The sequence below is a fragment of the Anopheles cruzii genome, chromosome 3 (assembly GCF_943734635.1).
Source record: "Anopheles cruzii chromosome 3, idAnoCruzAS_RS32_06, whole genome shotgun sequence".
NCBI classification, from domain to species: domain Eukaryota; kingdom Metazoa; phylum Arthropoda; class Insecta; order Diptera; family Culicidae; genus Anopheles; species Anopheles cruzii.
The window spans coordinates 77495502-77507719 of NC_069145.1; the positions used below are offsets into that span (position 1 = coordinate 77495502).

The window sequence follows — 12218 nt, forward strand, 5'->3', positions numbered from 1 at the left end:
ATAACTGTTTGAAATCAATTACCGCGTTCAGCGCGTTTGCGATTGGCTCGACCGCACCGCGCAGGATCAATCTTAATAACACTCCCTTCGAGACACCACGGGTGGGCACACAACAAAAAGCGATGCTGAGATCGGAAGAACGAAACCTGTCGGTTCTCAGGATAGCGCCCTTGCAACGTCCAGTCACTCCAGGTCCAGATGGAACTTGCATACCACATACTCTAACGCGCCACCGTGGGGCGGCCCTAAACTTACATCACTTATTTACAATCTCCCTTCAACTTCTCGGTCCTGTTGATCACCTCACACGCACGCACGCACGCACCATTCCGTGTTCCGCATTAACAACCGGCGTACCGCCCGACCCAAGATGGCGTCTGGGCGCCACCGAGCGCCGTCTGGCGTCATACGTAATACTCCTGCGAGCTGACACTCTCCGCGATCAGCTGCTTCACGGAAGGAACTAGTCCGGAGCTGGCCCCGCTGCTACCGTTGGTACCGGCCCCACTTCCTGCACTGCCACTTCCGGCGCCGCCATTGCAGGAACCATTGTTGCCGTGGTGGGCCCCACCCTGTTGCTGCTGCTGCTGATGATGATGGTGGTGTTGTTGCTGGTGTTGTTGCTGGTGTTGTTGCTGCCGAGATTGCTGCTGATACGTTGGATGCTGTTGCTGCTGCCGAGATTGCTGCTGCTGCTGCTGCTGATACTGTGGGTGCTGTTGCTGGAGCACGTTGGCCTGAGACTGCTGGTCCCGCTGGTACATCTGCAGGGTCTGCATTAGCTCGTCCCGTTCCTGCTTGATCTTTACCAGTTCGGACTTGATCTGTTGCATTTCGTGGTGCATGTGGCGGTTCGTGAGTTCCAGGTCTTGCCGTTGCTGAAGCCGCTTCGAGCGACAGTTCTGTGCGTAGCCTCGGTTCTTCAGAGTGCGACGCTTCTGTTTCAACCGCACGACCTGGTCCCGTGGGCAGCCGTGCAGGCGTTTGTTGAGTTCGCGGACCGACAACGTCATCAGCAGCTCGTCGTTGATGAGGTCCTCCGACGACAGGCCGTTGCCACCTCCGAGCCCATTGTAGCAGCTGCCGCCGCCACTGCTACTCGTTCCGTTCCGGGGCGATATCGTCGAGCTGGTCGAACTGACCGAGTGTGGTCGGTTCGGGTGCAGCGAGTGGTGATGGCCGTGATGGTGGTGATGGTGGTGCGGGTGGTGCTGATGGTGGCCGGACGCCGTGTGCATGTTCAGCGGCCCGAACTCCAGCTGGGCCGCCGTGATATGATGATGATGATGATGATGCCCAAAGCCACCGCCAACACCGGCTCCTCCGCCACCATTAACACCCACACTACCGCCTCCACCACCCACCCCGCCACCGATGCCACCCACCACACCGGCACCGCCCATCAGCATACCATTCTGCCCGGTCTGCCCACTGACGGCCAGCACACCGGCGTACTCCTTCCGATCAATCCACTCGCCTTCCGGTCCGATCGCACAGTGCAGGGGCCGCAGATCGAGCGGCTGCTCGCCCCGCATCGTCTGCGGCAGGAACATCATCTCCTCGACCAGCCCACTCTGCGGCCGGCCGGTCCCATAGTACGCTCCGGTTCCGTAGCCCGATCCGGCCGTATTACCACTGCCGGTGCCACCTACAGTCCCCTGACCCCCACCGCCCACCACCACGGGACCGGCGGAGTTCGGGGACCCGATCACGGGCGGCGTTTCCGGTGGCGTCGACGGAACGCCACTGATCGGCGGATTGAACAGCATCGGCTGCCCGTGCGTTGGACCGCCGACGTGCGTGAACAGATCACCGGCCGTGCCGGGCGAGCAGGCGTGCAGCTTGCGCTCCTCCAGATGCCAGCCACCGCCCGGCCCCGCCACCACCGTGCCTCCATTGCCGACCGCCTTCAGCCGGATCGGCACCAGGACACCGTTCTCGTCGACCGTACTCCCGTTCCACACGTTCTTCGAGCCGCCGAGCACCACCGTCGGGCTGGTGTCCTCCCGCTTCACGTTCGGGCCCGTGTCGTGGTCCAGGTGCTCGAGCACGAACTCCTGGATGTAGTTGTCGCCAAAGCTGGGCTCGTCCAGATTCATCGCTCGTGCCAGCCGGTCCAGTGGTAGTTTCATAAACGCGCCCTACACCACCGTCGTCACACCCGCCGAGCTACGCGATGTCACTGCTGCGCAGAGGAAGGAACCTCGGTGCGCCAGGGCGTCCACGGTGATCCCGTTAGCTCCCGGCACCACACGGAAGCACCACGCTACTAGCCGCGGCCTAGCCCGCCCCTAGTAGATCACTCGGACGGACCACAAACAAACAACTCCTCGAGCGCTTTCTCTCTCGCGATCAGGGGGCTATGGTCCGACTCGGACCACAATAAGCACGCACACAAACACACGCGGAAACAATAACACTCGCGGGTGAAACTCGATTCGAGGAGAACCCGAGGCAAAAAAAAAACGCGTGCGCGGGTCCCGAAAGAAGTTTCGACCGACGATGGCGGAGACGATGGCGGGTCTAGAATGCCAAGCTCCCCAGAGCTCCGGAGCTTACTTGTTGGATGTTTATTTTTCTTTTCTGTTTCGTTCCACGGAACCGCTTTTCACCCGCCCGCCGGGGAGTTCAGTCGTTGTTTGGCTTGGCTCGGTCGGCAACTGTGTCAACCATTGTGTCAGGAAGAACTCGCCGTCCACTGTTATGGCACAACTTTCGCCCACTTTCGCGACCCACCACGATTCGCACTCACACGCTTCTCAGTGCACACGTGCACACCCGCCGTCGGGGGGTGGTCGCTGGATGTCACTAGTCTTTGAACTCGGTAGTGTCCTGCCACACCTGTGTAAAGGACCTCTGTGAAGCGCCGACCACGGATTACGTCAGAGAGTTGGGCCCGTCAAGCGCGGCCCGCGTCGCCAGAAAATGATGTTCACCCGTTCACGGTTCGGAAACAAATAGAGAGCGGACGTTCGCTCGTGCGCACCGCACCGGAATTCGCTCCCGGCATCCTCGGACAGCCAGGCCTTCGAGGACGCCAAACTCCGCCCACTGGCCAGCGGTGCCACGTGTGCGACGGTGGGGTGTGTTGGTGTGCGAAACTTTGCACCCCTTTCGAGCCAACCAGACGGCCGCCATACACCCACACACACAGATCCGCGCGCTCGTGGTTCACCAATTCGGACGCCGCGCTCGATTTCGATTGAATTCCGCGCATGAGCAATCGCGCGAATGCCATCACATGTGGCCACAGAGTCCTTTCGCCATCGACCAGTCTACCCTCTGTGTGGGGGACCCAGGGCCAGGACCTGTTCGCGAGAAGGTGCAACCTCTGATGGACAGAAAAATCAATTTCGCGCCATGATTCGGGCCGACCAAATAATGGTGACACACAAAACGCGATTCGCGATCTTTAAACGTGAAGATTATGATAAAATATGTTTCACAGTTTTTAAGCAGCTTAAAAGCCCTGGGCAGCCCATCGGAGAAGCTACAGTTCTTTCCACCGTTACGCAACAGCCCGAAAGCCACGGGTTTTTATCGGCCGTTCTGTTTTGAGTTTGAAATAGTTTTGCGTTGCGGAGAGGAAAAACATTCCAAAACGAGTCTTTTGGTTTCCCGATTTGCTTTCAGCATCCACTTTTTGTTGGGATCCCCAGCTTTCTTTGGGAGTTCCATTTCTTTTGCAGAGGTTATCGGCGGCCATAACAACGTCACCATGGACAGCAAAAAAAAACAAGGAAATCGAAAGTGATTGTCCAGCCCTAGTCCTGCCGTCTAGTTCCTGTGTGTTCCGACCACCGCCCGGCCAACGAGAATGTCTCTCTTGTCCGCTGCTCTCTCCCCGTGATGTCGCCGCCACCACAAAAACCGAGGCACATTCGCGTCACGTTTTGCGCCACGGTACACGGAACGTGGTTTTTGCATAGGGATATTCTATTTCCGCCACCGCCGCCAGAGTGGGCCACTGGTTTACCAGGAACAGACACTTTTCTTTTTTCCCACCCCGGGTGGATCACGCTGGAATGGGTTTTATTCTTCCTACGTAAACCGAAACCGCATCGCTACAGCGCGCCACATCGGAGAAGCCACGAGGATTGGTCGAATGTGTTATTTCAAACCATTGTAGAATATCATTTGAATTCTCTTTACGCATGTGGGTTTCAGGGCAACAGTTTGTTGTGCCACGTCCTTGGTCGCAACCGAAAAATCTATTCTGCACAAATGTTTCTAAAATGGTTCAGAATTGGAACAAAACTATCTCAAGTTCTTCAGTGTCCAGTGAAGCTTTTGCTAGAGGTCACAAAGTAGAGAAAGAAGTAGTGGGCACAAAACGATAGTACAGAGGCTTTCATCATTCCCCAATAATAATGAAACCAGAAATATTCTTGTCGTCTTTACGAACTGATTGACTTAGATAGAGTATTCCGTAGTCACTTATCACGGCATAGGTGTCAAAGAGAAAGAAGAGAAAAAAAATGAATTTAACGGATTACGGTAAAACAAAGTAACTTTTCAAATCATCAACTTTAAGGGTTAACGTTGACCAACGCATGAATCGACGAAATGTCTGGAACCTGAATGAATCGATGAAGCCTTTCGTCGAGCTGTCAGATGGTTTGGCGTGTGAAATTTGCTTGTAAACAAAAAATTCGCTTGAAGCCGGAAAAATTTTTGCGTGTTGAAAAATGGAAGAAGACTTCAGTTACTACGTCTACATCACACTCACGCTGGTTCCCGTTTATTTAGCATTCAAGCTTGTGCAATGGATGGGCTGGGAGCTATTCGTGAACAACTAAATCCGTGACGGTGCCGAGAAAACATTCCAAAAAGTACAAATCGCACAAATAAAAAACAGGGATGGCTGATAGAATCGCCAAATGTTAGTATCCACTGAGTGCAGTTGACGAAGGAAAGTGGGACCGCAGTAATTGGCAACGGTCCCGGTCGATGGCGATGGTGCGTCGCTTGAGCATTATCTCGCGCTCCAGCTCGTTCCGGCGGTTTACCAACTCTTGCTTAACGTCTTCTTCCTGTTTAAGCAGGGCATTCATGGCCGAGGTGCCCTCTTCGAGGGACTTCACCTCCGCGATCAGTAGGGCCTGCGGCTGATCACGACAGTTCTCGACCCGCGGACGCTGGTTCCTGTTATCCAGCCGAGTATGCACGACCATCATGCCATAATCCATGTTGCGAATGGCCACTTGCAGTTTACCGATCTGTATCTCAGTGTCCGCCAAACGTTGCAAGGTCTAGAAGAATAGTATGATACAGTTGTCCAGCCCTAGTAAAGGTCATCCGGTTGCTTACCGTTCGTAGATCGATCTCGAGTTTTTCACGTATCTCTTCCATGCACGAAATGCGCGTAGCCAACGCCCGCTCCACGCAATCGGCTTGCGTACGAAGATCACGGGCAGCGTTCGTCAGGATGGCATCGAGCGTGTTGCGCAACTGTTCAGACTTCAAGCGGCAGTCGTTGAACATGGTCAGAGTTTCGCGTGTAAACTTTTCCCAATAAATTTCCGTAGACTGCCTGTGGAGGACAGAAACCGAGCAGTAATTGGAATGGCGAACTGGCGGATCACATTTCGTTGATCGTACTCATTGGAGCAACGTGTCGCCCCTGGCTTAAAGAGCGTGTTTGTGGACTGGTTCCGCAGGTTGCAATTGATGGCATCGTTCTCGTGGGCAACCTTCTTCTCGCTCCAATCGAACTCCATCCTCTGGCGGACCGCCCGATTATCGCTCTGCTGCTGCTCGATGTTGGCCAGCGTTTTCAGCAGAATGGCTTTGATCTCCGCTATTTGGCTGATTTCACGGATCAGCTCTTCCTCCGGTCGATCGCGTATCAATTCCGTGTCAGGACGTCCGGTGCGACGTTCAAGACACTCGTTCGCTGCAATTGGTGCAAACACACTTAGAGACCGGAAACGGCGAGAGTTTCCACATCTTACCAATAGCCTCCGGCAAACGCAACACGGCAAGCGATTGCTTCAGTCTACGACGCTGGCGCTCCATGGTGGAGATTTCTTCCTGCATGGCAGCAATCGCACGGTGAAGTTCGGATTTCAAATCATCGACGTTCTTTGCACGCACGTGCAAACTCTGCGTACAGTCCGTCTGCGTCTTGTCTGCCGTCGCATATGTGCGGATGATCGTATTCTTACTGGCATTCTCCACCCGAACACTCTTATCAACGGTACTTTGGCAAGCGGCTATCATGTCCGCATTCCGCTGACGCCACTCATCCACGCTGTACCGCGTGATGGAGTACTGATTCACCACCGGTCGTGTTCCCGTTTGCCCGGACAGCACACCCCAATCCACGCGACCCGTTGCCCACGGACCGATAGGATCCATAGGCTTGGCCAGAGGATAACCATCGGAATTGCCATCCCGTTGGGGTAGATATGGAGGCGGCTCGCTGGCCGGCAATCCGACGGGATTCGTCTGTAACTGTAATGGGAATCGTGGTTTAGTTTAATTTTCTTAGCAATCAAAACGCGCACGAACCTCGGCCTGGTACGCTTGAATATCTGCCGCTGAAGGTTCGCGTGGTGTGTGGAACGGATTATCCAACGACGTTTCCTGTAAGGATGCTGATCATTTATACACCTTGCCGTGTATGTCGGCGAACACACGCTTACCGTTTGAATGGGCTGATGTTCGATGCAGACGGATGCACACGGCGTACACGGTGGACAATTAAGCTGTGCCATTCTAGCTTTTATATGCCGAATTTCAAATAATGCTCAAATGTGCTAAACTGGAAACCAAATAATTTGCTAACGGGACAAGTTCCGTTGAAAAACAAATGGTTGCTACGATGGTTGGCTCAGCAACCGCTTGAGTGGTGTTACTAGGGAACCATCAGGCTGCGCGATGTGCTTTTCCAATTTATCTACAAATTTAATTGTTAAGTCGAGACGATAAACTATAATTTATTGTTTAAATATTAATAAATCGGCAATGTACATTTCAAAATACGAAGTATTTCACCACTGTTACGCAACATGCATACTTTCAGGCGCTCTAGAACGGGCTTTATAAAAATTTTACAAATCTTTTATTATATCAGCTAACAGAGGATTCACAATGTTTTTAAGCCGACGTACCCCTTTAACCGAACATTCAATGTCGTCGATTATGCTGCTGATTGAAAGACGATTCCTTATCAGCTTGGTCAATGCTTGAACGTACTCTTTGATATTCCGTTCAAGCTCACCAACCGGCGAAGGCGGGCGGCCCAGCGGGTTGGAAATGAGAAGATATTTTGAGTTTGTCCAAGAATGCCTCAATAAGCGGCCTGTAGTAGAGTAGTACGAAATGCTTTCTTCTGACTCAGATCCGCCCGGATACTGGATTATTTTCCTAACTTCTTTCACACTTTCGGATAATTTGTCGCCCGTTTGCTTCGTTATTGGAACTGCAGCAGTGAGTTTATGTACACAATTTCCAACTCTGCCCTGGATGTCGACTGTTTGGCTGCAGATTTCCCCAACGAAATTGATCAGTACGAGATAACGGAGCAACAGGAGCTGCAAGCCGTCTGGCAGAAGCATCATCTGTTGTCGTTCTTCTTCGGCATTGCCCGATTCCCGCAGCATACCCTGGAAACGATCCGTGTGCAAACCGTTACACTCCTGCCGATAAGCCGTCACGTTCTGATGCTCGTCAAAGTAGAGCTGTATTTGTTTTTCCTGCAAAACCAATAAACAACCAGACGTAAGAATGACGTAGAAGTTAAGTGATAATGTGTTAAATGTAACACCGGTTCGTGAACTTACCTGCCTGGTGTTCCCAGAAAGCAATGTTTCGCGTTTTCTCTCCTGCAGTGGACGACAGCTTCTTCGGTCCGCAAACGACATGAGCTCACTTTCGGCCGCAGATTGGCCAGGGAATGAAAGTCTCGTGCTGGAAAATGCGGCCAGCACCTCGTCCGCTATCAGGCTGACGTTAATAGCGGCACCTCCAACGACATTCTTGGTTCCGTCGCACACGAGAAGTACCTCAGTGAAGCACAACTGGTCCAAGACTTCATCGGATATCGGATGCTTCAGGATATCCCCGAAGCTGTGCATGACGCGCGGCGGCTTCCCCTTGATGAACTCTTCGGCGATTGGCGATGATGGTGAGTCGGTTGAATACGACTCTTCGCTCAAACTGGTCTGCCGGGTGAAATCGTCTGATAAGTTGTACAGACATTGCTCGATTTCGAAAACTTGATTACATTCTACGGTGGAATCAGAACGCGAGCAGAGATTTAAGGAAGCCATCGCGAAAAGGAATTAGGCAACCGAATGTTGGTTTCACACGAGCACGATTTTTAAAACCGGACCGAACTAATGCGCAGCACGAAACGTTGTGACCGTCGATTCAAAGCATGCTAATGAACGTACCGTGATCAATCGCGACGTCACGATTTGAGTCACGATAGAGATACCCTTACTATCAAACATTGAAGCTTCGTCTTCAACTCGCTTCTTGTAAGATCGTTTCTGTGTGAGAAAACTAGAAACTACCGATTGGCGTCGCCTTGGCTTCTGCAGCAGATACTAAGTAGTTCTCGCCGACGGTCCCACGAGTGCGCAGGAAATAAAAATAAACGCGCAGGGCACGTTTCGCATGCTACTAATCCTTTCGAAAGTGTGCGATTGATGTAACTTGTCTACCCATTACTTTGTGGCTACCGCCACGTCTAATCGCGCCGTATAATTGCGGAAGCCACAAAGTAATTGCTAAGTCAAACTCATAGTCGTACTAATATTCAAACGAAATCTACCAAATTATTACCACTTCAATTCTACCACATTTAACTGCCGCTTTCATGATTAGATGCAACGACTTTAAGAAACTTTTCATTTAGATTGATAACGTTTTAATATTGTTTAAGATGAACAAAGTATTTGCAACTACTGATAGAGATAACTACTAATATTCCTAATATTATATTTACTAAAAATAAACCCATATTTAAATCATGTCGTATTTTGCGTTAAGCTTAGCGCCTGAAGCTATGCAACCGGCACTGCTAGCAGCAAACGTTATTGCTTTCGTCGATTATTGTTCACCGAAATTGACGCAAACGTCAGATGTCAAAAAAATCAGTTGTGATGCCGCTTTTTCCGCTTCAGTAAACGATTAAACGCGATCGGTTGTAAAATGGACAAAATTCAGCAGATTTTCGAGAAGCAAATCGAGACTGTGAAGCGCCTCGAATTGTTTTTAGACATCCACACATGCAAAAAGTTTGTGGTGCAAGATTTAAACGAGCTGCAAAGCGAAACTCAAACCGCCGCGGACCGCCTCAACTGTATTAGAGAATATCTCGAGACGGATCGTAGAGAAATGGTGTCCCAGTACGCTGATGTTATACGGAAGATGCGCATAAATGAAATGCTAATGCTGCATCTGCTAGAAGTTGGAGAGCCCGTTCGTCCCAAAACCGAAATCGCTGAAACGCCTGCCAAACACAGAGCCCCATTGAAAGAGGTGAGTTCTTGCGAGAACTGCAAACTCAAAACTACAAACTATTTTTACGCATTCCAGAAAAATACGGACATGCCATCAAAAATGTATCTTCTGGACTACTCGAAGTCCCCGTTTGTTTCGCGCACGAAGACGAAGAAAATGGAATTTCACGACTTTGAGTGCGACATCCCGGAAAGCCAATTTGAAACCATTCCCAAATATTTGCGCGGCAGAATGCAGCTGGCCGAGCTGAAGCAGTTTCTCGCAACGGAAGTAATTAAGTGTTTCGAGGAAAAGTATTCACTAATGTACAAGACCCGCAAAGCTATCGTAAACCAGCACGATCTTGCCATTTGGAAAGAGTACAACGTTCTGCAGACCCATTTCCCTGGTAAGGATGCTTCCATCTTTCGTTTACAATGATGATCGTTAACTCTGCATCTACTGTTTCAGACCAAAAGTTCATCACACAGGAAGACATTGCAAGGAAAACTGGGCAAAAAATGCTGGACAAAAAAAGCTACACCAAGCTTCAAATGTTGCGCCACCTTCACATCCTCCAAGAGGCACGCTCTAACGGCGTAGTTTACTTCCTGTGGGTTTACCAAGCAACTGGAGCATTGTAAGGTTGATAGTGTTTATGGTTTATTAAAAAAAATAATAATCTGAACTATTGGCTACATTTTCATTTTCTTCTCCGGCGGCAGCTCATTGTTGCCACCGCGGCCACCGAGCCCATCGGAAGGTTCTTGTTTGATTATGGTATGGTCCGGCGCACCGTGATCGTTTTCGCCCGCCCCAGCTCCGAGACTGTTGGGATTGTTCAAATCATTCATGCCCCCACCGGCCGCACTATTTGTAACTTGTGGCAGAGGCAGCGGAAATTTCCGAAGTAAATCACCCAATAGCATGTCCACACGTTGCCGCTGGAAGATGGAACTTGGCTCTTCCTTCACCGGTGCCTCCTTTTTGGTTTGGGTTTTAGTTTTTTCAGCAACTGCAAGGTAATTGATGCCGTGTAGCTAATTATCTAATGTGTTCCGCGGTCACTTACTGGCTTTGTTCGAAGAAAAGTCCCAAGTGTATCCCTTGCTCGGATGGTAGCGCGAGTAGGAGCTGGTCTCATCGAAAGAAGTTTGCAGATGGTGGACGGTGGACAGTATGCGCGAGTTGAGAACGCTGGCCAAATCCGGTGCCTGGTAGACGGTCCCTGCTATGATGTAGTAGTCGGCCATCGGAGTGGTCTCGGTTGGCGAATGTCGATGCTGTTTCCGTATCACGTACAGGATTGGATCCTGGACATGCAACAGCATGTACTCGACGCCGGTCATGTTGCTGCAAAAGGGAGGCGAACCATGTTAGAAACTAGTGTGCACCGCTGAATCAATGCGTTGATTCCGTACTTTAGCAGCTCCAGACTTTGCCGCTGCATCCGCACGATCTCGTTGTTGCACGTCCGGTCGTAGAAGGGGTTCGATTTCTCCGAAAAGTAATCCATCACGTTGCCGGGATTCAGCACCGGTATCCAGTTGGAGTCGTGCCACGATATCCAGAGCGGGTTTTCCTGCATAAGCGACCCGAGGCCCAACCTGGACGGGTTCATAGTCGGAACAATCACGAAAAACACCCGCAAAGCAAGAGGATTCCAGACGATTGTTTTGTTTACGTTGCGTTGCTTTCGCACACCGTCAGACCAGTGCGTTTATAACCGCGCCGAGTTCAGTTCGCGAACAGGTTTCTATTCCTACGCAAGCATCCAGCCACACACTGCTTTGGCACACTATTTCGAAAATTACTACTCTAATTAACATTCTAAACATTGCACCGAAATGGGCAACATTTTTTCGCTATGCATTTTCGCGGCAATTGTTTCCTTGTCCTTTCATCGATTGACCACTGGTTTCATCGATTCGCGTAGCCCTGTCATCATCCCTTCTGTTTACATCTCTTCCGCTGCTTCGCGTTGCATTAGAAAATTGTTCCTCTTCGTTTTTCAGTTTCTAACTTGCCCGTGCACTGACATTTGCTAAAAATCCCCTGTCAAATGCGCACTCGGAGAAGGAAAAAAACGAAGCACCTTAGATTTCACTCCTAACCTCCCATTGGCAAAAAACGCGAGCAATTTACGTGACTTGTCGCAATAGCGCGTGTGTTTGGCCATTAAAACGCGTGGAACTCTCGAAAAACGGCACCGCGGCAACTTGGAAGCAACGCTGTGTGGCAGGCGCAGGTAGCCAGCGGCCCCTTTTCGCAGTACCCCGCAGCGATCCGGGAGCAAGTCATGTGCTGATGCATCTTTACTCATCACCGGCAGAGGGTGGTGCAAAATATTGCGCTGTTTGCGCGGCGCGCTAACGGGTGTCGCAGAAACACGGTGCAGCGTCACGAGTGCACATCAATCAAGTTGCAGATAAACGTGCATCGAAAATAAAGGACACAAACCGCGGCGCCAGGTGTGTTATGTTACTGGTGCGTAAAACAACGGTACGTGCTGGTGGTGGTGGTGGTGTTGGCGTTGGCGGTTCACTGCCGCTGCAGTGGTGAGAGGTGCGTGCTCCTGCCAATTCTGATCGCGCCCGTCGTCGTCGTCAGGGGGGGGCCGTGCCGGAAGTGATAACCCTGGTGCTACGCGTAAGGCGCAAAAGAGCCAGCGGCGGTCCCGAAAAGCAATAGAGAGCAGTTTGTTGATAACGCGGAAAACGGGCGAACCCCGGAGACCCGTCCAGTGAGTACCGCGGGGCGAAGGT

General features: G+C 51.2%; 6 protein-coding genes across 6 annotated transcripts; 2 read left to right on the forward strand and 4 right to left on the reverse strand.

Moving 5' to 3' along the window:
* Positions 1-404: 404 nt before the first annotated feature.
* Positions 405-2132, reverse strand: LOC128273986 (transcription factor Maf). The gene is made up of 2 exons (XM_053012066.1): positions 1349-2132; positions 405-1318 (listed from the first exon to the last, which is right to left on the reverse strand). The coding sequence occupies exons 1-2, from the start codon at positions 2130-2132 to the stop codon at positions 405-407; spliced, it is 1698 nt and encodes a 565-aa protein (XP_052868026.1).
* Positions 2133-4688: 2556 nt separating this feature from the next.
* On the forward strand, positions 4689-5253 carry LOC128273110 (uncharacterized). Its single transcript, XM_053011027.1, has one exon. The coding sequence runs from the start codon at positions 4689-4691 to the stop codon at positions 4797-4799; it is 111 nt and encodes a 36-aa protein (XP_052866987.1). The 3' UTR covers positions 4800-5253.
* Positions 4736-6719, reverse strand: LOC128273109 (tektin-4). The gene is made up of 6 exons (XM_053011026.1): positions 6648-6719; positions 6514-6588; positions 5955-6456; positions 5602-5896; positions 5311-5533; positions 4736-5252 (listed from the first exon to the last, which is right to left on the reverse strand). The coding sequence occupies exons 1-6, from the start codon at positions 6717-6719 to the stop codon at positions 4884-4886; spliced, it is 1536 nt and encodes a 511-aa protein (XP_052866986.1). The 3' UTR covers positions 4736-4883.
* A 202-nt stretch (positions 6720-6921) lies between these two features.
* On the reverse strand, positions 6922-8466 carry LOC128272486 (uncharacterized). Its single transcript, XM_053010305.1, has 2 exons — positions 7788-8466; positions 6922-7700 (listed from the first exon to the last, which is right to left on the reverse strand). Exons 1-2 carry the CDS (start codon positions 8274-8276, stop codon positions 7056-7058), a joined length of 1134 nt encoding a protein of 377 aa, XP_052866265.1. The 5' UTR covers positions 8277-8466; the 3' UTR covers positions 6922-7055.
* Positions 8467-9162: 696 nt separating this feature from the next.
* LOC128271043 (spindle and kinetochore-associated protein 1-like) lies at positions 9163-10097 on the forward strand. Its single transcript, XM_053008476.1, has 3 exons — positions 9163-9492; positions 9550-9862; positions 9925-10097. Exons 1-3 carry the CDS (start codon positions 9163-9165, stop codon positions 10095-10097), a joined length of 816 nt encoding a protein of 271 aa, XP_052864436.1.
* Positions 10098-10105: 8 nt separating this feature from the next.
* LOC128273012 (mediator of RNA polymerase II transcription subunit 6) lies at positions 10106-11110 on the reverse strand. The gene is made up of 3 exons (XM_053010915.1): positions 10875-11110; positions 10526-10806; positions 10106-10468 (listed from the first exon to the last, which is right to left on the reverse strand). Exons 1-3 carry the CDS (start codon positions 11072-11074, stop codon positions 10149-10151), a joined length of 801 nt encoding a protein of 266 aa, XP_052866875.1. The 5' UTR covers positions 11075-11110; the 3' UTR covers positions 10106-10148.
* Between the last annotated feature and the right edge of the window lie 1108 nt (positions 11111-12218).